This window comes from Cervus canadensis, chromosome 21 (genome assembly GCF_019320065.1).
Source record: "Cervus canadensis isolate Bull #8, Minnesota chromosome 21, ASM1932006v1, whole genome shotgun sequence".
NCBI lineage: Eukaryota > Metazoa > Chordata > Mammalia > Artiodactyla > Cervidae > Cervus > Cervus canadensis.
This window is the reverse complement of record NC_057406.1, coordinates 7,804,154-7,831,082: the sequence shown is the minus strand read 5'-3', so window position 1 is coordinate 7,831,082 and position 26,929 is coordinate 7,804,154. Positions and strand designations below refer to the sequence as shown.

Here is a 26,929-nt window from a genome sequence, read left to right as displayed (position 1 = left end):
GTTCTTTCATAAACACTTAAATCCCTTCATGATTAAGTTACCAGAACTCGTCTGGATTGAAGCCTTGAGGAGGCTATCTTGTTTACTTATTGGCTTGTACATGCTTGCTAAGTCGCTTCAGTCATGTCTGACTCTGTGAGATCCTATGAACTGTAGCCCACCAGGTTCTTCTGTCCATGGGATTTCCAGGCAAGAATACTGGAGTGGGTTGCCGTGGCCTCCTCTTGTTGTCTGACTTATTATTACCTGTCTCTCCCAACTCTGTCACTGAAGCTCCTGGATAAAAGTCACTCGTTTTTTTTTTGTTTTTTTACTCCACTGCATCCACAGAGCCTAACACAGTACCTGGTATAACAGAGGCTCAATCAGATTTCATCCAGATCTGCTGCATGAAAGGGTGGATGGATGGAGGTGGGAAGACTATGGCAGGTGAAGGAGGCGGAAACAGTAGGCTCATTTCCCCAACCTGTAAACTGAAATGCTCCAGGGCTGAGTCCTCGAATCTCTTTTCCAGTCACCCTTACTTTAGGTAAGCTTCTTCAGTGTCATCAATTTAACTTCATAGCTCCAGGCGTGACCTCTCCCTGGAACTTCTGACTCATCCAAAACTACCCGACCTTTTCATGCAGATGTTAACAGACATCTCAAAGGTAACATATCCAAACAGAACACTTCGTTTCTCCTCCAAATCATCTCCTCTTACAGCTTCCCCGATCTCCCTTCTGCCAGGCATTTGGAGTCATCCCTGATACTTCTTTCTCCTGTATGTTTATGGTTCAAACTTCAGCAAACCCTCGGGGCTCTACATAATGTACAGACACCATTTCTCCTGACTCCCACCTCCCCAATCTAAGATATCATCCTATTTCAATTAGATTATTGCAGTAGTCTTCTTTAAAAAAAAAATAATTTCACTTGTTTATTTATTTTTAGCTGTTCCGGGATCTTCGTTGCTGCTCAGGCTTTTCTCTGGTTGCGGCAAGTGGGGGCTACTCTCCGTTGCGCTGCGCAGGCTTCTCATTGTAGAGGCTTCTCTTCTCGCGGATCACGGGCTCTAGGGTGTGAGGGCTTCAGTAGTTGTGGTGTACGGGCTCAGCTGCCCCACAGCACACAACATGTGGGATCTTCCTGGATCAGGGATTGAACCTGTGTCTCCTGCATTGGCAGGTGGATTCTTTACCCCAGGGAAGAGCCCCAGGGAAGCCCTGCGATAGTCTTTCCATATTGGGTGTGTCTGTCCACCCGTGTCACATCTCCCTCGGTCAGCGCTGACTCCAGCTCCAGCTGCAGCAGATAGGTGTGTGCGGGCTCAGCTGGTCTGGAGCCGATGTGTCTCGCCTCCAGCACGCACCCCGTGTCTGTTTGCTTTTCGCCCAGAAGCCTCTTGGCTCCCGCACGAGATTCACCTTGCACTGACAGCCTCTCGCCTCAAGTGTGAGCTGCACATCTTTTCGCTTTCTGCCGCATCTGATGCAGCAGGAGTCTGCTCCTCCCATGCACCTAGGAGTGCAGTGTTAACACCCCAGTGGCAACACTCCACCACTGGGGGTCGAGGCAACTGGGAAAAGGCAGACGATTCTGGGAAACAGTCAGTGCTGTGCACTGGGTAAATGCAAGCTCCCCTTGTCCACAGCAGCGATGGTGACAAAGCACCTTCTCTGGGCTTTGGTTCCTTTCCTATCTCGTTGTCTTCACTTCCTCATGCCTGCTCCTTGTGTCATCACTCGGAAAGGCTATGTACACGTAAGTCCTTGTCCTAGGACGATGACTGAGGCCTGACAGAATTTCCCCTTCTGCAGTTTCCACCTGCTACCCTCCCCTTGGGGCTTCTCTGGTGGCTCAGTAGCCAAGAATCCACCTGCCAATGCAGGAGACATGGGTTCCATCCCTGGGTCAGGAAGATCCCCTGGGAAAGGAAATGGCAACTCACTCCAGTATTCTTGCCTGGAGTATCCCATGGACAGAGGAGCCTGGTGGGCTACAGTCCATGGGGTCGGACACGACTGAGCATCGACATGCACAAAATGTTTACCTAAATGTTGTTTCTTCTTTGTTTTGCACCGGAGCCAAGAGTTTCATCAGGCAGGAGGTGAGCTGATGGCTGGGTGGCCTTGACCTCCTCTTGGTGGCCTAGCCAGAGACTGCCCTTTCTACTCTGAACTTCTGCTTTGTCAGGAACCGTCTCAAGCAGGTGGTTTTGAGAGCCTTTTAAAAATATCTTGATAACTGTTATTATTTTCCAGCACAAAGCAAAGCACGCTTTTAAAAAAAAGGAATTTGAAAAATAAAAAAATAAAAAAAGGAATTTGAACATTACGGCAGCTTTGAAAATGAAAGTCCTTCACAAACTGCTCTTCCAAGTGTTGTACCTGGTTTGGCATCTCCTGGGAACCTGTCTGAAATGCAGAGTCTCAGGCCCCTCCCAGCCTGACCTGCTGAATGAGAACCTGGCAGCAGGATGCCTCTGCAGAGAATTCACCCAATGCTTTGCCCTCTTAGGCTGTTCCTAAGGATCTCTTTTGGGATTCCCAAGTGGCTCAGTGGTAAAGAATCTGCCTGCAATGCAGGAGCTGCAAGAGACTCGGGTTCGATCCCTGGGTGGGGAAGATCCGCTGGAGGAGAGCATGGCAACCAACTCCAGTATTCTTGCCTGGAGCATCCCACGGATAGAAGAGCCTGGTGGGCTACAGTCCATGGGGTCGCAAAGAGTTAGACATGAATGAAGTGATTGAACAAGGATCTCTTTGGGGGTCTTTGCTCTGAAATTTGTTTCAAGGAGTTCCAGGTAAACCCTCAAGGACCTCAGAGCATTTAGAAAACTAAAACCTCTATAAGCCTGGCCCCTGCTGATCCCAGGGAAGAAGGGAGTTTGTCCTCTTCTGGTCCCAAGTCCCTGGGCATCACCAGCTCAGGGTGACCTGAGTCACCTCTGAGCGCCAGCCAAATGGCCACAGCTTGGAATCCATGGGGCGCTGGGAAGGGACCTTGGGTGGCCTGGAGGTGGGCATGCTAGTGGTCCAAGCCTTCCCTCCCCAAGCTCCCAGCACAGCCACCCCAGCCCCTGCCCCGCGGCCCAGGCCCAGGCTACCAGGGGTGAAGGGCCGGGCCAGGCTGCCTTCCTCCTCCACAGGGAGGCAGCCCATTGCCTCTGGAGAGACTGGAGGCTCGCGGGCAGCCAGCAGCACCCCTGGTGGCACAGGAGACACGGCCCCAAGTGAAGGAGTGAAGGAAGCCCGGTCCCCGATGGGGCTGACCTGCCGGCTGGGCTCTGCAGGCAGTCGGAAGCCGGAGCTGCGGCGCAGGACCGAAGAGGTTAACGCGCATCTGCCTCCGAATGTTAATGTGTCTAGGTGATGTCAGTGGGAGCCGGGGAAGGAGGGTGGGGAGAGCGGCGGGGATCGCAGGCGGCAGAGACTGCCGGGCGGCCCGAGGAAGACCCCCCTTCCGGACTGCGGGGCTCCGGGGGCCCGGGCTCGGTATTCGCGCGGGAGGCTGCGGCAGCCTGCGTGGGCGGACGGGAGAGCTGGCACCCGCGGCGCGGCGGGATGGACCTGGAAGCCTCGCTGCTGCCCACCGGCCCCAATGCCAGCAACACCTCGGAGAGCCCGGATAACCTCACCGCGGCCGGTGAGACGCGCTGGAGGGCGGTCTTCCCTCCTCTGCGCCGCCGAGGGTGGGAAACGGGAAGGTTTCACCTCCGAGCTAAACTGCTTGCGAAACTTTATGCCAGTTCTTGGGAATGAGATGGGCAGTCTGCCCTCCCGGAGGGGCAGGGAAGAAGGGGACTACGGGGAGGACGGGGCAGGGGCAAAGGCATGCTAGGAAGTGGCCTCGCATGGTGGCCAGCCGCGAGGGTGGCAGGGGAGGGCTGCTGAGGAGTTCCAAAGATGCTTTGCCGGAAAAATTGCAGGCTAGAAAAGCAAGAGAAACTGGAGGGCTGTATGTAGGGAGATGGCTGGAAGCTCACTCATTCACCGATCCCCTTGGTTTTTTCACTTGAACTACGTGATCTGGTGGGGTTTGAAACATCCTTACTGCCTCCTCCCCCAAAGAGGCGTGAGAAGGAATAACTCCCAGAGATGCGAGGGGATTAACTTTGCTGGTGAAAGATGCTTCCTGACATTTCTAGCGCTGAGATGCCCTGGAATTCTAGCTTCGAAGGGGAAGAGAAGGAAGAAAACAGAGGAAGGGTTTGCATGGAGAAAATTCTCGGGTGGCTGGGCTGCGGCACACAGCTTCAGTCTAGTCACTCTGAAAGCCCAGGCTCAGAAGATAGGGACCCAGAAGAGAGGAGGGCTGTGGGCCTGATGGCCAAAAGCCTCCACGAGACAGTCACACACAGAGATCCCCAGGAGTCAGCACACGGCTTCCAACCAGTGACTCCTAAAATGAAATGAGCTGGGCTGCAAATAGGAAACAAGGAAACACATGCTGGCGCCCACACATGCACACACGTTCGTGTCCTGCTGGCTATTTCGATAACGTTTCCTGGTGAAGCCCCGAGGCCCACAGAACCGTTCTCTGCAGACAGCTGTGGTTCTTGACTCTGTGTCTTCTGAGAAAACGGAGGAGGCAAAGGGACTGGTCCTTTAATGAACAGGTGGTGCGGGAGACTCTGGTGGGATTGAGCAGGGAGCCGGTGCAGGAGGGCATGGGGTTAGGTTTAGCAGCCGTGTGGGCAGGGAGGATGGCAGGGAAGATTCCAGATGAAAGATGGGCCCTGAGCTGATATGGCAGGTGGATGGAGAGGTGGGCAGGTGTGTGGCTGGAGGCTGAGCATGCCAGTAGGAGTTCTGCCCTCGGAGAGCAGAGTCCATGTCAAACGGTAGACCCTTGCTCCTTCTGTCCCCAGAGCTGCCTCCTCGCACAGGGAGCATCTCCTACATCAACATCATCATGCCTTCAGTGTTTGGTACCATCTGCCTCCTGGGCATTGTCGGGAACTCCACAGTCATCTTCGCGGTGGTGAAGAAGTCCAAGCTGCACTGGTTCAGCAATGTCCCCGACATCTTCATCATCAACCTCTCGGTGGTGGACCTCCTCTTCCTCCTGGGCATGCCCTTCATGATCCACCAGCTCATGGGCAATGGGGTCTGGCACTTTGGCGAGACCATGTGCACCCTCATCACGGCCATGGACGCCAACAGTCAGTTCACCAGCACCTACATCCTGACCGCCATGGCCATTGACCGCTACCTGGCCACCGTCCACCCCATCTCCTCCACCAAGTTCCGGAAGCCCTCTGTGGCCACCCTGGTGATCTGCCTCCTGTGGGCCCTGTCCTTCATCAGTATCACCCCCGTGTGGCTCTATGCCAGGCTGATCCCCTTCCCAGGGGGCACCGTGGGCTGCGGCATCCGCCTGCCCAACCCAGACACTGACCTCTACTGGTTCACCCTGTACCAGTTTTTCCTGGCCTTTGCCCTGCCCTTCGTGGTCATCACGGCCGCCTACGTGAGGATCCTGCAGCGCATGACATCCTCCGTGGCCCCCGCCTCTCAACGCAGCATCCGGCTGCGGACAAAGAGGGTGACCCGCACGGCCATCGCCATCTGCCTGGTCTTCTTCGTGTGCTGGGCGCCCTACTACGTGCTTCAGCTGACCCAGCTATCCCTCAGCCGCCCGACGCTCACTTTTGTCTACCTGTACAACGCAGCCATCAGCTTGGGCTATGCCAACAGCTGCCTCAATCCCTTTGTGTACATCGTGCTCTGTGAGACGTTCCGGAAACGCCTGGTCCTGTCGGTGAAGCCTGCGGCCCAGGGGCAGCTCCGCGCTGTCAGCAATGCCCAGACAGCTGATGAGGAGAGGACAGAAAGCAAGGGCGCCTGACGCTTCCCCCTGCCACCCTGGGCACCTTCACTTCAGGACTCCACAGCAGACCGTGGGGAGAGACGCTGAGAGCAACCCAAGACTGCTCTGGGAGGTTGTAGGGAGGCGGGGTGGGGAGCGGTGGTCACAGACCACTGGGGAGGCTTGGCGCCAGGTTTGGGGGCTCCAAGCATCAGAAATCTCCTTCCGAGAGCTGGATGGACCTTCGGGTTGAACAGACACTGAGCAGGAAGACTGGTTTAAGTGTTCACTACACCTGCTAGCTCCCAAATGTCTTTTTCCCAAGAGGAGAAGCAGAAGGCTTCTGGCCAGATTTGTTTAAGATCAGGCAGGGCTCGGGTGTGCGCCGCGGTACGGCACAGGGCCCTGGGGAGATGGGAGAGGTGATAGAGCCTCAACGCCCTCTCCTGTCTCTCACGGGTAGGACGGAAGGCAACCTTTCTCCCAAGCTGGAGGATGATGAAGAATAAAGCATGCGGGCTCTCCAGATTCGAGCATCCTGTGTCAATTTCCCTTTATCTCTAGGCGATGCATGTTTCTTTGGGGGGTGGGGATGGGGCTGTGAGCCCACAGGGGTAAAAGCCCAATTTAGTAGGAGATCCACTACCAGGGAACGACAAGGCTATCTTGGGTGGGTGCAGGTGGGGGCTTTGAAATTAAGAAAAATGGGGAGGGGCAAGGGGGCTTTGCAGCTGTGAGGATATTGTCTCCATGGGGTGCATTTGTCAGTCACCAGATCCAGAGTGACACCCATCAGGGTCCTGCACGTTCAGGGTTCATTCTGAGGCCTGGAGCTTTGGACATCAGCTTTTTGCTCCAGCCCTGTCTCTCTGAAGTTAAAAAGAAAAAAAACAAATAAAGGAAAATCTCCACCCACATCTCTCTGGATGCTCCTGTATAATTGCTTGGGCCTGGGGGTTGCGGGGGAAGCGGTGAGGGTGGGTGGCCAAATAGGGAAGGAGGGGTCTCTTGGCTGTGGAATCCAGACCTTGGTTCAGGCTGCATTGTAGGAAGCAAGAAGAAGGGGATCTGCTTGTCTAAACCCACAGGGAAGATGACACAAATGGAATTACTGTGAATTCATTAAACGGAAATTTCGCTGCCAGGCTTGTTCTCGGACTCAGCTTCCCATCTTCTGCTCAGAAGCACTTGGTTGTTACCATTGCCAGCTGTAACGAGTCCCACCCACCACCTCCTCCGCTGAGTCACAAGTTGCAGGGCTGGCTTCTTGGGGCAGCCTGAACCTGAGCCTGCCTCTTGCTGCAGCTGCGAAGATCGTGAGCCACGTTGAGTAGGAAGATTACAGATGGGGCCGCTGGGCGGCAGCCAAGGATGCTGCGTCTCAGCTTCTTCAAGAGAGAAGCCCGGAGCCAGGCGTCCTGCAGGAAGACGTGGATGAGACAGTGGGAGCAAACTGTGACTCCTGATTCATCCAGACACATCCTTAAAGCAGGTGCATCAGCAGAGCCTCTTCTTGGTCCTTATTTTTCACTGCGGAGTTGCAGCAGGTAGCCTGTTTAGCAAACTTCTGGGCAGCTTCTTTGGGTCCTGGGGACCTTTTTCTAATCATTAGTATTAGTATTTCCCTCTTGCATTCCATTCCACCCAGCTCATGGGGAGTTGGGGTGGTAAGGGGTGGGGATAGTTAGTTTTCCTTACCTTCTAACAGTGGGGTCTTTAGCTGTCACAGGTAAGTTCCACATCTACTTGAGATGTACAAACAACAAGAGAAAAGCAACTCTTCTGGGAGCCTTAAGGCAACCCCTGCCCACTGGTTCTGCAAAAGGAGATTTCCTGTATCTGCTTTGCCTGTGGAAGGCTTCCCTGGGTCTATCTTCCCTACCCCCTCCCCCTCCAAGGAGGAATCTAGGAGAGGAAATAGGTGAGATGGCCTCTCCCAGGAAATGCAGGTGACCAAGGCTACAGGTGGGTGAGCGGGCGGGTGAATGACATGCTGAAAGTCCCAGAGACTCTCAACGCCATATTGAAAACTGAAGTTGAAGCAAAGTGGGCTGAGACAGGAATGTGAGTGGGTGGTGATGTAGACAGAACTAGGGGAGAGGACTGGGGAGAGGTGAATTCATGGCTGGAGAGGGAAAAGGGGACAGAGAGGTTATCAACAGGGGTGGGGCACCTCTCACCAACACGTCTTTCCCCAGCCCAGTCCAGCAGTCACCTGAACAGACTGGAGTCTACAGCAGTGGTCCAGGCAATGGAAACATCCTGGATTAGAGGGGTGGCAGTGGAGATGGAGAAAGAGGCACATATGTGAGATACGTCTGTAAAGCAGAAGCCACAGGGCCTGGGGTGAGCTGGCTGTGGAGGATGAAGGAGAAATAGAAACTTGGAAGTCACTGGCCTCTAGGGAGATGGGATGGTCTAAGGAAAGAGTGAGTGCAGAGTCAGAAGGAAAGAGCTTGACATTTCCATGCGGAGGTTGAACCGAGAAGGAACAGTCAAGCCAGTAGAGACATCTGTTAAGATGTAAGTAAGAAATGGCCAGAGAAGTAGAAGGAAATCAGAAATTGTGGCACCATAGAAACAAGAGAAGAGTCATTTAAGGAGCAGTGGTTGGCTAGACCAAAGCTGTCCAGGAGGTCAGATGGATGAGGAGGCCTGGAAGGGCCCATTGGATGTTAGATCATGGTGGTCACTGGGGACCACAGCTGGTTGGGGCTGAGGAGTGACCCCCCCTTTTAGAGAAAGCAAATCCTCCCAAGTTTGCTGCAATCCTCGCCACCACTCCCTACTGTCTAAAGCTCGGTCTGAGTCACTTTTGTTTCCCCTGGTTCCTGAAAGTATTTATACTTGCAACACTTGTTCGGGAGCAATAAGTACTATATTGCAGCATACCTATTTATTTATTTTAATTTTTTTTTGGCAGCACCGCACAGCTTGTGAGAAGGATCTTAGTTCCCCCACCAGTAATGGAACATGTGACATTGGCAGTGAAAGCACCAAGTCCCAACCACTGGACTGCCAGGGAATTCCCTGGCAACATAATTTTAAAAAGGTGACTTTTTAATTTCTGCTAGACACAGAAAGCATACAATTTAACCATGTTCGTTGGTAATTATATTACTTTTCCTATCCTGTCCTCCATGAAGCTCCATAGGTTGCTCCAGGTTCTTTCCCTTCTGTGATTGATTGCAACTGACTTACAAGCCCTGCCTCTGCCCTGTGATTTGACCTCTCTGCCCCATGCCTGGGCTTCCTGATGGCTCAGCAGTTAAGAATCCACCTGCCAATGCAGAAGATGAGAGTTCGGTCCCTGGGTCAGGAAGATCCCCTGGTGAAGGACAGTAGCTCCCCACTCCAGTATTCTTGCCTGGGAAATCCCATAGACAGAGGAACCTCTAAGGCTACAGTCCAAAAGGTCGCAAAGAGTCAGATACAACTAAGCAACTGAGCATGGACACATACTCCGGTGCCTGCCTGAATCCTACCCACCTTCTACTCCAGCTCAGTTCCCTACTTCCCCACAAAGCCTTCCCAACCCTCTCCAGCCTGCAATGAGTCAGTCATTCTCTGGGCTCCTATAAAACTTCCAAGTTATGCCACTTATTAGGTGATTAATCTTGCTCTATGTCGACTTGAAATATTGCACAGTGTGAGGGTTGCGAGTCACATTTTATTGGGGGGCAAAACGAGGGCTGCAGCCTGTAGACAGCACTTCAGTTAGCTCTGAGGAGTTGCTCCAGAGAGGCAGGGGAGGGTTAGTATATATGTAATTTTGGTAAAGGGGGAATATATGCACAGTGCAATCACAGCACATATGTTTTGCAGAAGCTTTCTGCTGGTCATGAGGAGCAGTCATCATCATGAAGGATTTTAGCGCTTTTCTAGATATGAGGAGGTACAAGATTTAGGCTCATAAAATCAGCTTCTGAACATATCTAACTCCCTGAAGACCCTCCATCAGCCCAACAGAGAGTGCCTCATCTCTGCTCTGCACTTTGAACTCCTTTCAGGGGTTGTTGAAAATCAGCAGCTGCAGCAGCACATGATTTAATTCTTGTAGAGGTGGATGGCAAGTGCCCATGGCAAGTGCCAATTTGTAGCTGACGTATTGAATTAAAATTTATTATAAAAGGGTAGCCTTATATATCCTTTTAAAAAATGAAAATTCCCAAGTCTTAGAGTTAAGCAATGAGTCTTCCATATTATAAAGCTATTTATAACAGTAATTAAAGTAGTGGTAACATTTTACCTTTATAAAAATGTCACAGAATTCAAATCACAGCTTGAATCCTCAATGATGCAAGTGTCTTACACAGTGAAGGCTTGGTCAGTTTTAAGATAAAATTCCTCCATCTTCCAGAATGTCTCACAAAAGAGCTGAATATACCTCTGTGAGGACAGAAGGCAAGGATCCTAGCTTTGTGAATTGTCTCTTGCGAATTGTCTCGTGCGAATCCTAAAGCTGATCATAATCAATCAATCCTAATCAATTAACAGCAAATCCTAATCAATCAATGGAAAGTAGCTTAATGAGAAGACCAATAAGGTCGTCCACTTTGAATATGGAAAATGCAAAATTGTGTTTCCCTTCTATCTGTGTGTTTCCTTAAGAAACAGGTTTTGAAAAATCAAAACAAAAACAGAACCTAAGCAGAAGTCCGCTGTGGGGAATTCTAGAAAACATTTTGCTTCCTTGACTAAAGGAAACAGATCAGGTTGGTAGCATCTGGGCTCTTCCTCCTTTCTCCCTGCCTTGAATGCAGGTGCATAAACTGGAGCTGCAGCCACTCTCTTGGAATCATGAAGTGACAAGTATGAGAATGCAAACCAATACTCTAAGGTTGATGGGTCAGGAAGACCAAGAGAATATGGGTCCCTGAGGGCATCAATGACTTGCTGAACCAACATCAACCTCCAGGCTTCTAGGTGTGCAAGAAAATAAATCCCTATTTGGTTAAGCAACTGTTCTGTTAACCCTCCTGATAATGTCCTAAGCTTCCAACCTAAATCTTCCTGGTTTAGGAATTCCAGACCCCACCCTAGCTCCACAGATGGAACCCAATTGGCTTTAACCAGTCACTATCCCATCTCCCTGTTCACAGTGGTTCATTCAGGGGAGGTGAGAACAACCAATGGGAAGTAAGAAGTCATTAGCCAGGACTTCTGGGAAGGAAAGTCTTTATTCTTCTCTGTTTGGAGCTCCTGAACAGAGTAGCTCCCAATCCCCCTCCCCCCCAACCCACCTAGACCTGATCTAGGAAGCACATGTCTCCACGAGCTGCCAGAAGCCACCTTGGGGTAAGTGAAGTGAAGTGAAGTGAAGTTGCTCAGTCGTGTCCAACTCTTTGCAACCCCATGGACTGTAGCCTACCAGCTCCTCGGTCCATGGGATTTTCCAGGCAAGAGTACTAGAGTGGGTTGCCATTTCCTTCTCCAGGGGATCTTCCCAACCCAGGGATTGAACCTGGGTCTCCCGCGTTGTAGGAAGACGCTTTTACCATCTGAGCTACCAGGGAAGCCCCACCTTGGGGTAAAGCTAGGGTAAAATCTTCCTGAGAATGAAGCCAGTTCAGAAGAATCAGAGCTGAAAGAGAGTGTGAGAATCAGTTCATATTGTTTGGGCCTTGATCAAATCTTACCTGAAGCTAGGATACTCTTGAACTGTTTCATTATAGGAGCCAATAAATTCCCTTTATTTTAACAGCTATTTCAGTTGGGCTTTCTATTATTTGCAAGTAGGAAGTCCTGATAAGAAAGATATGAACATTTTAGTTGTGGCATTTGAACTCTTACTCTCAGCTTGTGGGATCTGATCCCTCATGCTGGACCTAAGATCTAGCACAGCCAAACAAATTAAAAAAAAAAAAAGATGAACATTTTAAAGGTTAGGTTGGTATTGTGGGCTGACTTGTCTTTGCCCAAAATTCATATGTGGAGACCCTAACCCATGTGACTGTATTTGTACATGGGGCCTTGGGAGGTAATTATGTTTATTTTTTTAAATTTGTATTTATTTATTTGGCTCTGTTGGGTCTTATGCCGTGCAGGATCTTTCATTGCAGTGCACTGACTCTCTAGCTGTGGCTCTCGGACTCAGTAATTGTGGCACATTGGCTTCGTTGCTCCAAGGCATGTGGGATCTTAGTTCCCTGACAAGGGATGGAACCTGAGTCCCCTACATTGCAAGGTGGATTCTTAACCACTGGACCCCAGGGAAGTCCTCGTGATTATGTGTAGATGAGGTCATGAGGGTGGGGCTTTCATGAGATGATTAGTGCCATGATGAGACTCTTTCTCTCCACTGCACATACCAAGGAGAGGCCATGTGAGGACGGATGCAGTGAGAAGGCAGCCATTTACAAACCAGGAGAAGAGTTCTCACCAGGAAATAAATCAGCCAGCACTTTGATCTTGGACTTCCAGCCTCCAGAGCTGTGAGAAATAAATTGTCTGTTGTTTAAGCCACCAAGTCTATGGTGTTTTGTTTTAGCAGCCCAAGCTAAGACAATTGGTAAGAGCCTTTTTAGTTCTAAATGACAAATATCCAACTCAACTGATGTGATCAAAAAACTCTGGCCTAGTTAGTGGAAAAGGTCAGGGCTTGCTAAGCTTTCAGTCATGAATGGCTCCAACAGCTCAAGCTCTGTCCTCAGGACAGACTCTCCCTTTCTGTCTTCCCCACACCCTCTCTCTCTCCATTGCTTGGCTCAGTTTTCCTCTCTGTTACCTCCTTCTCAAGTGATGTCCCTAGTGTAGTAGCAAAGATGACCACCAGCAGTTGTGTGAACTTGTATTGTCCTCACAGGCAGCAACTACAGGATATTAGCCAGGACTTCCTGCCGCTTGACATGTTCTTGCCAACTTTCCCTCCAACATCTGTTTCGAAACTTGAAAAAGCTTCTGAATGGTCCCCTGTGAGTTACCCACCTTCCCCTTCCACCCAACCAAGCATGAGCTCTAGGAACATGGAATACTCTTATTGGCTGGAATAGGTCACATGTTCACCCAAGTGGGGTTATGTTACTGGCAGGCCCATTCTGTGTATATGTGTGTGTTTTAGTTCCAAAAAGAAAGAGAATTTATATCACCTTAAGTAGAAAGAAGTGTGATGAGCAAACAAAGACGCTAGACATCCCACCAGGAAGGGTCTCAGTAATTAGAAAGGGTGGTGTGGAAAAGAGAATGGACAAAGGACAGGCAGGGGAATCAAAGAAGATTGAGAGGACAGCCAGGAAACCAGGTGATTACTGTGGAGAATTCTGCACAGGAAAGAATCTTTAACCTTGAATCTGATGAAAACTCTGTATCCTTCCCCCTGAGTGCACATTGGCACATGAACATAAAACACAGCAAATAAGTCTGGAAGGTTTATAATCTCCTCCCCAGTACCCAAGGAGGAATCCTGGTGATGTAGGAATCTGGGTATCTGACAGCCAAGTCAGACAGAAGACCCCAGACTGTCAGACCCCCACTGTCAGAACAAAAACAGGAAGGACCTGCTAAGGACAGGACAGAATCTTAGGGACCTTCACCTTGCAGGGCTGGGCAGAAGAAGAGAAACCAGTAGAGGAACTTGGGGATCAGCTGGAGCGATAAGAGGACAACCTGGAGATCTTGGCATCCTGGAAGTCAATGGAAAGGACAGTTTCCAAGACAAAGTGAGTAACAGCACCAGATGCTGCAGAGAGGTCAAGTTGAGGGCTGAAAATGATGTGTCATGGGTTGAATGTTGTCTTCCAAAAAGGTATGTCCAAGTCTTAACCCTCAACACCTAAGATTTTAACCTTTTCTGGGTCTTTGAAGATATGCAGATGTAACTAACTTAAGGATCTCAGGATGAGATGATCCTGAACTCAGGGTAGGTCCTAAACCCTGTGAGTGATGTCCTTGGGTTTTTGTTTTGGTCTTCATGCTGCACTGGGTCTTCACTACTGCTTGTTGCAGTGAGTGCGGGATACTCTCTAGTTGCAGTGCATGGCCTGCTCATTGGAATGGCTTCTCTTGTTATGGAGCAAAAGCTTTAGCACAGGAGTGGGCAGGCTTTAGTAGTTGGGCTCTTGGGCTCCAGAACAAGGGCTCAGTAATTATGGCACATGGACTTAGTGGCCCTGAGGCATGTGGAATCTTCCCACATCAGGGACTGAATCCGTGTCCCCTGCCTTGGCAGGTGGATTCTTATCCACTGGACCACCAGGGAAGTCCTAAATTATGTTTCATAAAAATATCATTTGTTCTACAGATTCAGTGCAATCCCTATTAAATTGTTGTTTTAGTCACTCAGTTGTTTCCAACTCTTTTGTGATCCCCTGGACTATATAGCCCGCCAGGCTCCTCTGTCCATGGGATTTCCCAGGTGAGAATACTGGAGCAGGTTGCCATTTCCTTCTCTATGTCCTTGGGTTTTTATCAAAAGAGGGAGATTTTAGACACAGAGATACACAGAGGGCAAGCATGTGAAGCCTGAGGCAGAGACTAGAGTGATGCATCATGAGCCAAGGGACAGAAAGACTGGGAGAGAGGCGTGGGATGTCTTCTCCCTTGGAAGGTCCTGGAAGGAACCTATCCTGTCCAACAACTTGATTTTGAGTTTTGGGGCCTTCAGAACTGTAAGAGAATAAATTTCTCTCTCTTTTTTGTTGTTTTCAGCTATCCCTTGTCCCAGCAGGCCTAGGAGAGGAATCCAGGGCTTGGATTTAGAAGTAGAGAGGTTGTTGGTTGATCTTGGTGGGTTCTGAAACGTTAGGAACAACTCTCCCAGGATATTTTGACCATGGCAGGGAGGACAGCTATGGCAGAAACAAAAGCAATGTCATTTGAAGAAAAGGTCTTAAAAAAAAAAAACAAACCGCTAATGAAAAAGTTGGTCCAAAATCAACAGGGTTGAAAGGACAGAACTCAGAACTTCAGGCGGGAGAAATTCATATAGGCCTCATTGTATAAGCAGGTGGACTGGGGAAATGCCAGTTGAAAGACATTCAGGTGCTTTCTCGGGTAATCTCCCTCTTCTTCTGCCTGAAGAGGCTTAGGAATGCAAAGAGGAAAAGGAAGTGCTCAGCTCTGAACATCCAAAAATATATTCCTGAGTGTAAAACAAGGGAATAACCTTGAAAGCCAATCTTTGCCCAGAAAGAAAAGGATGTTCTAAATAATGGAAGCAGGCATTAAGATACTCAGACAGGTCTGGTGGGTGGCCTAGTCACCCAGAGTTGTGTCCTGAGCCTGGAGAGAAGCAAGTCAGGGTATGATGCAGTGGGCATGGCCCCAGGACAACTGTGCAGAAAGACAGGGGCCAGGACGTAGGAGGTCCCACACGTGGTCTAAGTCCTCCTTCTGGCCAAAGCCAGGAGTTGAGGGGACAGCTGAAAGCACTTGTCCCTTGACTCTTTTTCTATTTGAATCCCTGGGAGGAGATCCATATCGGGTGAGACCTGGGTGCAGCAGGTCAGGGGGGAGAAGAGCCACATGGAGGAGGGGAATGGCCAGATGAATGACCTGCTCCCCACGGCTGCAGGCGTCCTGAAATAACTCGGGTCTGGCAAGGAGATGTGGAGGGGCTGAAGGGCCTGGGGGCCCTTAGGGTCTCAGGGCAGGATCCCTCCTGGGATCTTCCTGCTGGTCCAGTGGTGAAGACTCTGCGCTTCCAATGCAGGGGGTTGGGGTTCAATCTCTGGTCGGGGAACTGGGATCCCACATACCGGATGATGTCGCCAAGTTTTAAAATTTATACATGTATAAAAAAGAGAGTGATTATTCTTGTGGGGGCCCCCGTGCACAGGGCAAGCTTCCGGCAATAGGTGTCAGGGCACTCCAGAAGGCCCTCGGGTGACCACTCTGTGGACCCAGACACCACCAACACGGACAGTGGCAGCAGAAAAAGAGGAGGAACTTAAAAGGACTGAGCACATAGCCTAAGAGACTGAGTCAGCCACTGGAGACAAATTAAGCTGGAAGACGCTGTGGTACCATGAATCGGCAAATTAGGGTTCCTTCCTACTTCCCCGCAGGGGAGCAGGGGCTCATCAACTCAGTCACAGGAAACTGAGAAGCTGCGTTTGTCGCGGCATTTTTTTCTTTAATATTAATCTGTGCTCCTGCTCCCCAGGCCACGGTCACCCTGGCAGGGCTCCAGAGGCTGGGAGCAATGTTTCTGTGGTTGCTGGAGAGGGTGGGGGCAGGGCTTGAGGCAGAGGGTTCTTGGGGGTCTGGAATGTGGAGATGAAATGTGTGTATGAGTGGAGCACGATTCCCCAGGGAATCTCCGGGGATGGCTGCCTCTGGGGGAGGATGTAGGAAAATCAAATTCAAGAGTACAAATCAGTACTGTCACATGCCCTGGAGGCTAAGGAGAAGCACCAGGTGAGAGAGAGACCTGGGCTGTTGGATTTTAAAAGTGACAGTCTGAGAGCCTGCCCCTCGATTCACTTAATCCTCCCCGAAGCACTAGGTGTTTGTACAAAACACAAGCAAAATCCAGAGGCACCATTTCCCCATGTTTGTGTTCTAAGGCTGGGGTTCACACCAGGTCAGAAGCCCACAGCTGGTTTGGATCAGAACCTCCACATCCCGTGTGTCCCCACTTAGCCCACTGCCTGAATAAGGGAAAAAGGGACAGGTGATGCTGGTAGGTCACGTCCCCATTGACCCTTTTGCTTTGTTGTTGTTGTTGTTTAGTTGCTAAGTTGTGTCTGACTCTTTTGTGACTCCATGGATTGTAGCCTGCCAGCCTCCTCTGTCCATGAGATTTTCCCAGGCAAGAATACTGGAGTGGGTTGCCATATCCTTCTCCAGGGGATCCTCCTGACCCAGGGGTCGAACCTGCATCTCCTGCATTGGCAGGTGAATTCTTTACCATCTGAGCCACCAGGGAAGCCCTGACCCCTTTGCTTAGGGGGAGATTTAAAGTTGGCTGCCATCTCATCCTAGAGGAGCCAGGCAGTTGCCTGGTTTGGTTCTCTAAATTGTCTCCTGGGTTTGGGGGTGAGAATGTGAGCCTGAGACCCAGGCAGAAGCCTGTTCATATTCCTGCATGGAGATCTTGGGCAAAGCATTTAAACCTTGGAGCCTTATGGAGATGATAATTCCCACCTTACTGAGCGGTTAAAAGGTTCAGAGGAGGGTGTGTACACCGTGTGTCTAGCATTGATGCAGGAACAGGTGAAAGTAGTTTAACTGAATTCTGCCATCCATCCGTCTGCCACCCCCTCTCCCAGCTCTAACCCAATCAGCACATTCAGGGTTAAATACCCTGAAGGAAGCAGAGCAAAGTGACTCAGAACCGGAAATTGGTTTAAGGGGCCAGCTCAAGCAAGCTTCCCCTGACCTTGACCTTTGGAGATCTTAAAGAAACAAAAATTTAGAAAACCTTTCCTTGTGAAGGGAAAAGAAGTCTCCTTGGGGGCTCAGTCCACCTGGCATCTCTGCGGGCCCCATTACATCAGGGTCTTGGGCGACATACCCAGGGCATCTGTCCACTGTGGGAATGGGGCCCGACTGCCTTGCCTATAGAGGACCGCTGAGAATCACAGCGGGTCAGTGACGGGGAGTCACTGTCAGAAACTGCGCACTGATCTCAATAAAAGGACACCAACTCTGTCTTTCTTAAGTGATATTGAGGGAGAAGAGCTCCTGCCAGGTTCAGAGGAAAGAAACCCGCTCCTGGCAGCAGGGGAATGGGGTTGCCACAGCAACCAGCTACTTCCCAAGTCCACTCATTATATGGTTTTTGAATTTGACTTCCTCCTGTGTATACATCTTGCAGTGCCATTCCCCATCTTGCCACCAACTTACCCCCTTGGGCTTCTCCCCTCCCTTCAAGACCTGTCCCTGGGATGGAACAGTATTTACTTAGTTTGCCTGTGCCGCAGGAAGGGGGTCACCTTCCAGGGCCCAGGAGTGGGCTCTTGTCTAACATTTGGAAATGAGTGGTCTGAGGAGACACATGCTGACCAACCAAGAGACTTTACTGTGAGGAGCACCGGGGCGGAGAGCAGGAGGGTGAGGGAACCCAGGAGGACTGCTCTGCACGTGTGGCTCACAGTCTTGGGGTTTTATGGTAACGGGATTAGCTTCCAGGTTGTATCTGGTCTATCATTCTGACTCATGTCCTTCCTGGCGGTGCACGCATAGCTCAGTCAAGATGGAGTCCATCGAGGAGGATTCTGGGAAGTTGGTAGGACACGTGGTGTCTCCTTTTGACCTTTCCCAAATTCTTCCAGTTGGTGGTGGTTTGTTAGTTCCGTGTTTCTTACGAGGACCTCCTGTTATAAAATAACTCATGCAAATGGTTACTGTGGTGTCTGGCCAGGGTGGGCAGTTTCCGTCACTGTTCCCCTAACACATTGGGAAGAGCCCCCTCTTCCTCTGTGGCCAACTGGTCAACTTCCTTGGGCAGCAGTTTGGCAGATGGGAAGTACATACCCTTTGACTTTTTAGCTCGGGGGGTTTAACCCTGGCATTGCAGCACTGTCTGTAGTCACTCCAAACTGGAAGCCACCTTTGTATCACTGGTTAAATATCAGCTGTGGCTTGAGAGTGCTATGTGGGTGTAGGAACAGCAAGCCAGATTCTAGGGCCCCTGTGGGAAGATGTACTGTAGTTGTTTAGTTTCTAAGTCACGTCCAACTCTCTGCAACCCCACGGACTGCAGCTCGCCAGGCTCCTCTGTCCATGGGATTTCCCAGGCAAGAATACTGGAGTGGGTTGCCATTTCCTTCTCATAGTTAAGTTCAAAAGGCCAGTTGTTCAAACTCATAGAAACAGAAAGTAGAATGGTGATTGTGGGGACTGGGGGAGGGATAAATGGGGAGATAAGAGTTTCAGTTCTGGAGACCGGCTGCACATCAACCTGAATGTACTTAACCCGACTGAACTGTCCACTTAGGAATGGTTAAGGTGGTAAATTTGATGGTATGTGGATTTCACCACAATTTTAAAGAAAAGCAAGTTGCAGAACAGAATGAATAGCTATAGCATGATCTTGTTAGCGTGCCTTTTTAAAGTGTTCGGAATTATGGAAGGTGACAAAATAAGCTATCAGTTGTTACTTTTTCTGGCTGCACCAGGTCTTTGTTATGCTGCATGGGCTCCAGAGCTCAAGGGCTTAGTAGTTGTCACACGTGGGCATGGTTGCCCTGCAGCATGTGGGGTCTTAGTTTCTGGACTAGGGATCAAGCCCACATCCTGTGCGATGGAAGTCTTATTCTCAACCACTGGACTGCCAGGGAAGTCCCTCACTGGTTACTTTTGCAGTTGGAAGAAACTGAGGGAAAAAAGATATTACTTTTCATTTATTCCTTTCTGCAGAGTTTCTGCAAAGTTTAAATATATATAAAATTAGGATCTATTATTTTTATACTTTCAACAAGTCAGTACAAACAAGGTGATGATATTCAGATACCTGGTCTCTAGAAAGCAGGCATTAATTCAATAGATGTTTACTGAGATGCTGTGCCAAGTACAAGGGTCCAAGGGAGAGTGAAAAGACGGGATGGTCTCTGCCCTTGTGGGATTTACACTCCTCCAGAGACAGTCCTGACCATGGCTGGTGACTGACATGAGCTGTGATAAAGAGCAAGGGTGTGCTTTCCCCATATGGCCATTTAATCTCACACCTCTGAGGAGGTGACATTTAAGCTGAGACATGAAGGATAAAAAGGAACCAGCCCGGAGGAAAGAGGAAAGGGCATCCAGGCACAGAAGCGTGAGTGCAAAGATCCAGATGGACCAAAAGAGAAGGTCAGCATGTCAGAAACAGGAAGCAGAGGGCGAGGACTGCTCTCCCAGGGAAAGGCACGGCAGGAGTCTAAGTGGGAGAGTGATGAGATCGGTTTATGTTTTAGAACCATCACCGTGACTGCTGGGGTTGGAGACGGGGCAAGAGTGGCAGCTGACAGACAAGATAATGATGCCTTTATTAGCTTCCTGCTGAATGACATTGATGAGGATTTTGGTTTTAGACGAGGCCTGAAAATTGCAGGTAATGACTGGAAGAGGTTAGAAGGGTGCACATTTTAAATGGCTCTTAAGTGCAGACAACCGATGACATTATTGTCTTCTCCGAGCTTGCGGACAGGAGGGTTGCAGCTGGCTCTTCTTGCTCTCAGGAGCCTGTGAGTCCATGGGATCCAGTCAAGTGCAGGTTCTCATGTGGCAGGTCAGGCCAGAAGGGGCCTGAAATTCTGCATTTCTGGCCAGTTCCCAGGAGATGCCAAACCAGGTGCCACACTTGGAAGAGCAGTTTATGAAGGACTTTCATTTTCAAAGTTGCTGTAATGTTCAAATTCCTTTTTAAAAAGCAGGCTTTGCTTTGTGCTGGAAAATAATAACAGTTATCAAGGCTCTCAATCAAGGCTCTTAATAACAGTTAAAAGGCTCTTAAAACCACCTGCTTGAGACGGTTACCAACAAAGCAGAGGAACAGATGAGAAAGGGCAGTCTCTGGCTAGGCCACCAGGAGGAGGGCAAGGCCACCCAGCCATCAGCTCACCTCCTCCCTGATGAAACTCTTGGCTCCGGTGCAAAACAAAGAAGCAGCAACATTTAAGTGAACATTGTGTGCATGTGCCTGCTCAGTCCTGTTCAACTCTTCTGTGACCCCACGGACTGTAGCCCACCAGGCTCCTCTGTCCATGGAATTTTCCAGGCAGGAATACTGGAGTGGGCTGCCATTTCCTTCTCCAGGTGATCTCCGTGCCCAGAGATCAAAACTGAATCTCTTGCATCTCCTGCATTGGCAGGCGGATTCTTTACCACCTGGGAAGCCTCTGAGGCCAGATTGCTTGGGTTAAAAAATCTCAGCTCTGTCACTCCCTAGCTTTGTAAACTTGGACACATTGCTTAAGCTCCCCGATCCTCAGTTTCTTCCTCTGAAAAATGGAGATAATAATAGCTAAGAGGATTAAATGAGTTCTTGGGCTCATAGTGTCTTTACCTGCAAAATGGGTATTTAATATTCCTGGGTTCACAGAGTTGGGAAGGTTAAATAATAATAGCTGGTGCTTTAGTAGTCTCATTTAGAATGACCAGCATGTAATAAGACTATTAAAGCACCAGCTATTATTATTTGATCCTCCCAACAACTCTGTGAGCCCAGTAATATTAAATACCCATTTTGCAGATTAAAGACACTGACGTTGGCAAAGATGGCACTCGGCTCTGGGACAGGGACAGCTCTTGGCTTCTTTGCTCTTCCGATAGCTCTCCATTCCAAAGGAGGGACCCTGGGAGAGAGCAGCCATCCAGATGCAGCTGATGCCACCAGAATCCCATTTTCTGTAGCGCCGCTCAGGGGCCCCATGCCACCCCAGGTATCGCAAGCAGACCTGGTCCTCCCTCTGACTTAAAACAGCCGCCCTGTGCAGGAGCTAGAGGCCACGGGGTAAAGGCTCAAGGCGGGTGGGTGCTCAGCCTGCAGCATTCCCAGCTGTTCACTCACCCAGCATCTCTAAGGCAGACAGACCACAAAATGAAACTCAGCCTGCAGGGGCCACGTGAAAACAAGACCACTCTATCCGCCTTCTGCACAGCAGCCTCTGCAAGATGAAAAGAGTTTCTGAGATGAGAAGGCAGGCCGCCTCCATCTATCTTACTTAATCCCGCTGGTTGGATGCAAATTGCTTTCTCATGTTGATGCAAAAGAACGCTGGTGGGTGGAATGCAGCCACTGGGGCTTGCAGCTGAAAGATGGCACGAGGGTGGGCAGCTGCCCTAAAAGGACCCTGGGGCCTCATGTAGGGCAGAGGGCAGCCACCAAGAGCCCTCTCCTCTTCCTCCTCCCTGACTCCCCACCTCGCCTTCCCCTCTACCTCTACTCCCCGTGAGGACTTTGCAGAGTGTGGGAGTCAAGTCAGATTTTTCCTCAGCTTTTGTCTGGGGCAGGAACACCTGGAAGCATTTTGATGGACTAGATTATCTCCTGGAGCAAATGCAAAGCTGGTTCCCAGACCACAGAGGGTCAGCTTCTGGGAGGGGATCCCACAAAAGGCTCCAGGATGGGGAGCCCATGTATATCCCTGAGGCCAGTGGGTTGAAGAGAGCTTAAGTCTAACTCTGGTTGTGTGCGTGCTAAGTCACTTCAGTCGTGTCTGGCTCTTTGCAACCCTATGGACGGTAGCTCGCCAGACTCCTCGGTCCATGGGATTCTCCAAGCAAGAATACTGGAGTGGGTTACCATGCCCTCCTTCAGGGGATCTTCCCAATCCAGAGATTGAACCAAGATCTCCTGTGTCTTCTGCATTCCAGGTGGAATCTTTACCACTGAGCCACTGCAAGCCCCTGATTCTGGGTGCTCGACTCAAATTTGTATTTTACTTGTGTTTATGTTTATGTATGTGTTTATGTATGTGTATGTTTATTGGTACTCTCTTCATTATTCAAAGAACTTGAGATGGCTTAGAAAAATGTGTGCAATTTCAGTTCAGCTCAGTTCAGTTCAGTTGCTCAGTCGTGTCCGACTCTTTGTGACCCCATGAACCGCAGCACACCCTGTCTATCACCGACTCCTGGAGTTTACCCAAACTCACGTCCATTGAATTGGTGATGCTGTCTAACCATCTCATCCCCTGTCGTCCCCTTCTCCTCCTGCCCTCAATCTTTCCCAGCACCAGGGTCTTTTCAAATGAGTCAGCTCTTCGCATCAGGTGGCCAAAATATTGGACTTTCAGCTTCAACATCAGTCCCTCCAATGAACACCCAGGACTGATCTCCTTTAGGATGGACTGGTTGGATCTCCTTGCAGTCCAAGGGACTCTCAAGAGTCTTCTTCAACACCACAGTTCAAAAGCATCAATTCTTCTGCACTCAGCTTTCTTTATAGTCCAACTCTCACATCCATACATGACTACTGGAAAAACCATAGCCTTGACTAGACAAACCTTTGTTGACAAAGAAATGTCTCTGCCTTTTAATATGCTGTCTAGGTTGGTCATAACTTTCCTTCCAAGGAGTAAGCATCTTTTGATTTCATGGCTGCAATCACTATCTGCAGTGGTTTTGGAGTCCATAAAAATTAAGTCAGCCACTGTTTCCACTTTTTCCCCATCTATTTGCCATGAAGTGATGGGACTGGATGCCATGACCTTAGTTTTTGAGCTTCAAGCCAACTTTTTCACTCTCCTCTTTCACTTTCATCAAGAGGCGCTTAAGTTCTTTACTTTCTGCCATAAGGGTGGTGTCATCTGCATATCTGAGGTTATTGATATTTCTCCTGGCAATCTTGATTCCAGCTTGTGCTTCCTCCAGCCCAGCATTTCTCATGATGTATTCTGCATATAAGTTAAATAAGCAGGGTGACAACATATAGCCCTGACGTACTCCTTTTCCTATTTGGAACCAGTGTGTTGTTCCATGTCAGTGGCAAGAATACACAGAAGAACTACACAAAAAAGATCTTCATGACCCAGATAATCATGATGGTGTGATCACTGACCTAGAGCCAGACATCCTGGAATGTGAAGTCAAGATGGCCTTAGGAAGTATCACTACAAACAAAGCTAGTGGAGGTGATGGAATTCCAGTTGAGCTATTCCAAATCCTAAAAGATGATGCTTTTAAAGCGCTGCACTTAATATGTCAGCAAATTTGGAAAACTCAGCAGTGGCCACAGGACTGGAAAAGGTCAGTTTTCATTCCAATCCCAAAGAAAGGCAATGCCAAAGAATGCTCAAACTACCGCACGATTGCACTCATCTCACACGGTGGTAAAGTAACACTCAAAATTCTCCAAGTCAGGCTTCAGCAATATGTGAACTGTGAACTTCCAGATGTTCAAGCTGGTTTTAGAAAAGGCAGAGGAACCAGAGATTAAATTGCCAACATCCACTGGATCATCAAAAAAGCAAGAGAGTTCCAGAAAAACATCTATTTCTGCTTTATTGACCATGCCAGAGCCTTTGACTGTGTGGATCACAATAAACTGTGCAATGTCAAGGAATAAAATAGAAAGCTTTGGGAATTGAAGGGAAGGTAAAAAAATAAAAGGAAAGATGGACTTCTCTGGTGGTTGAGTGGCTAAGACTCTGCGCACCCAGTGCAGGGGGCCCAGGTTTGGTTTGATCCCTGGTCAGGGAACCAGATTCCATATGCCGCAACTAAGAGTTCACACGCCACAATGAAGACCCAGTGCAGCCAGATAAATAAATATAAAAAAAAGAAGAAAGAAAGAAAAGAAAAGGAGGGAAAGCAATGAAAGTAGGAGTAAGACTAGTATCCATAAGTGTGTAATAAATGGTCCTGTACAGTTGCTAACGAGGCCCATAAACTTCATTCTGAGAACCTTAGTCACCAAAGAGTAAGCAACAACCCAACATGTGAACCAGAGTCCATAAGATGGAAAACAAAAACAGGTTTCTCAGGAGAAGTGCCACTTTAACCTTGGTACTGAAACGTGGGAAGATCTTCCATCAGTCTACCTAAAGATGACCTTGAGATGTAGAAGTTGATGGAGGCTTCCAGTGGCACCAAAATGTCATTCAAGAATAATCCTGATATTCATACTGCACTGTTGATAATATCAGAAATTAGAGATAGCCTAAATGTCCATTAAGCACATTAAGGTACAATCAGCCAATGGAGTATTATACAGCTATTACGAAGAAAGAGGAGGGACTTCCCTGGTGGACCAGTAGCTCAGACTCCACAATCCCAATGAAGGAGGCCCAAATTCAATCCCTGGTCAGGGAACTAAATCCCGTACACTACAACTAAGGATTCGTATGCTGCAACTAAGACTCGGTGCAGCGAAATAAATTAAATTTTTTTAAAAAGAAAGAAGAAAAATTTAGGACTTATATGAAACAATCTCCAAAAAATACTGGGAAATGAAAAAAGCAAAGGGTGGAACACTATCTATAGATTTAAAAAAGAGGTAAATGGACTTAAATGTTTGTAATAGAGCCTAGATCACTCCTGAAAGGAATCACAAGAAATTAGTTACAATGCTTACTTTTGGAGGAGGTAACTGTGTGGAGGGCAGTAGAAGTAAGACTCTGACTTTTCTTTTTTTTTTTTTGAGTCTGACTTTTCTTTATTTGACCTTTTGTACTTTCTGAATTTTGTAGCACAGGAGTGTATTACATAGTCAACATCATGAAATAATCCATTAAAAACATGCAAGCAACAATAATCTGAGAGGGGCTCTCTTGCTCTCAATCTATACACTGAGATTTATCTGAGTAATCTATTTAAAATGTAAATAAAAGTTTGTTTGTTCTCTGTGTATACCCCTCCCCTTAACTGCCTCAACTGGCTCAGTACATATTGTGAAATGAATCAGTAATCAGCGGGTGCTTCTAGGCACTCCAGATAAGCTGCTCTTCCTTCTCCCACCTTCTATCTCTGGCGCTGTCTGCCTGACTTCAATCCTGGGGAGCTTCATTTTTTCAGCTTAGCACTTGGATGGATGTTTAAAAAAAAACGACAACCTCCCCCGGTCCCCACCACGTGGGAGTGTCAGCAGACTATTACTGGCCACATGCACCCTAACATGAATGAAAGTGCGAGTGAGGCTGGGGAGCACGGAGAGCTGTGGCTTCTAGTGTGGGCTGGTCCCCAACCAGGTCATCGGGTCACCAGAGGCAAAGGCAGCGGGTAGGGAAGTGGGGGAGAATGCAGGAAGCCCTGCGGGGTGAGCAGAGAGGGAGAGGCAAGAGGGGCCCCTTCGGGAGGTGTAGGTGAGCAGGTGGCACCATGAGGGGGTAGACTGTGCCAGCATGTCCAGTCCTGTCTTTATTCCATTGCCAGCGACATGAGGGCAGAAACTGGCTGGTCCCCCAGATCTTGGAGGCAGCAGATAAAGTGGGTGAGAGAAGGTGAATAAGCAGGGACCAAGGACCCCAGGCCAGCCCTGAAGAAGCTCCGAAGTTGCCCAGTCCCCAGAATCAAGCTCACCAAGGGAACATCCTACCTGTGAAAAGAAGTGAGTCTCTTTTGCTGTTTCGCCACAAACCAGCCGCCTGCCCCCCAACCCCACCAACCAAGCAAGGGCTTCAGCCCTTGACTTTATCCTGGAATGTAGAACCAAGGAGGGCCTTGCTTCATTTTGTTTTGTCCTGTTTTGCTGAGGTATACGGACAGGGAAGGAGGAGGGCATCCTGTCACACACACACAGAGTGTGTTCCAAGCACCCCAGGATCCTCCCGACTTATAAGCAAACTTTGGCCCATTAATTGATCCAAATCTTTTTTTCTTAAGGTATTTTGACTTTTAGTCAAACTTCGGTTTAAGTAATGAGTTTCGGAGGAAGAAGAAGTCAAAGGTTGTGTTGTTGTTTTTGGAACACTGATCATTAAACCGTGACAAAGTTGACCAGTACCAGCTTTTTTTCTTTTTTTTATTCCTACACTCTGTACTCCTCCAGAGTCACACCAGAAAGAAGAGACTTTGATGAATTTCTCACTAATCCTTCTCCGCCCATACCCCATCCCCTCGTTGTCCCATCTCCTCCCATGTCTAAGTGAACAGTGTGCAGACAGGAACAGCGTGAGCATGGCCAGCGGCAGGCAGAGCTGGGACTCGCTTGCCGCCCGCATCCCAGCGCCGAGCCGATGCTGTTGTCCTGGGCGCCCCATCCCCAGTGCTGCAGGTGTTGGCTGCTCGTGGCTCACACCTTCTCACTCCTCTAAAGGCTCGCTTTTGACTGAGGAGATGCTGGGAGGTTACAGCCATGCTGAAACCCCTTGCCTTTTCGGGGCAACCACCTGTGTGACAATTTATGCTCCAGAGGTCCCAATGGGGTCAGGCTGAGGCTGGACTTCTTTTTTTAAATTGTTTATTTATTTATTCATTCATTCATTTTTGACTGTGCTGGATCTTCGTTGCTACATGAGCTTTTCTCTAGTTGCAGCGAGTGGGGGCTACTCTCTAGTTGGGGTGCGAAGGCTTCTCACTTCACTGGCTTCTCTTGTGGAGCACGGGCTCTGGGCACACAGGCTTCAGTGGTTGTGGCATGTGGGCTGAGTTGCCCTGCATGTGGAATCTTCCTGGAACAGGGATCAAACCCTTGTATCCTGCATTGGCCAGCAGACATTTTACCACTGGACCCCCAGGGAAGTCCGAGGCTGGACTTCTGTAAGCCACACCTTTCCCCAGCATGTTGCCCTTAAGGGTTTCTCTTGAGACCCCTTCCTTGATAAATCCCCTG

At 49.2% G+C, this 26,929-nt stretch overlaps 1 protein-coding gene and 1 long non-coding RNA gene across 2 annotated transcripts; one reads left to right on the top strand and one right to left on the bottom strand.

Annotated features, from left to right (window-relative positions):
• Positions 1 to 3,163: 3,163 nt before the first annotated feature.
• MCHR1 (melanin concentrating hormone receptor 1) lies at positions 3,164 to 6,710 on the top strand. The gene is made up of 2 exons (XM_043441623.1): positions 3,164 to 3,627; positions 4,853 to 6,710. Exons 1-2 carry the CDS (start codon positions 3,354 to 3,356, stop codon positions 5,830 to 5,832), a joined length of 1,254 nt encoding a protein of 417 aa, XP_043297558.1. The 5' UTR covers positions 3,164 to 3,353; the 3' UTR covers positions 5,833 to 6,710.
• A 12,907-nt stretch (positions 6,711 to 19,617) lies between these two features.
• LOC122423040 lies at positions 19,618 to 25,871 on the bottom strand. Its single transcript, XR_006264075.1, has 3 exons — positions 25,694 to 25,871; positions 21,227 to 21,323; positions 19,618 to 20,103 (listed from the first exon to the last, which is right to left on the bottom strand). It is a non-coding gene; the product is annotated as an uncharacterized LOC122423040 (long non-coding RNA).
• Positions 25,872 to 26,929: the final 1,058 nt, after the last annotated feature.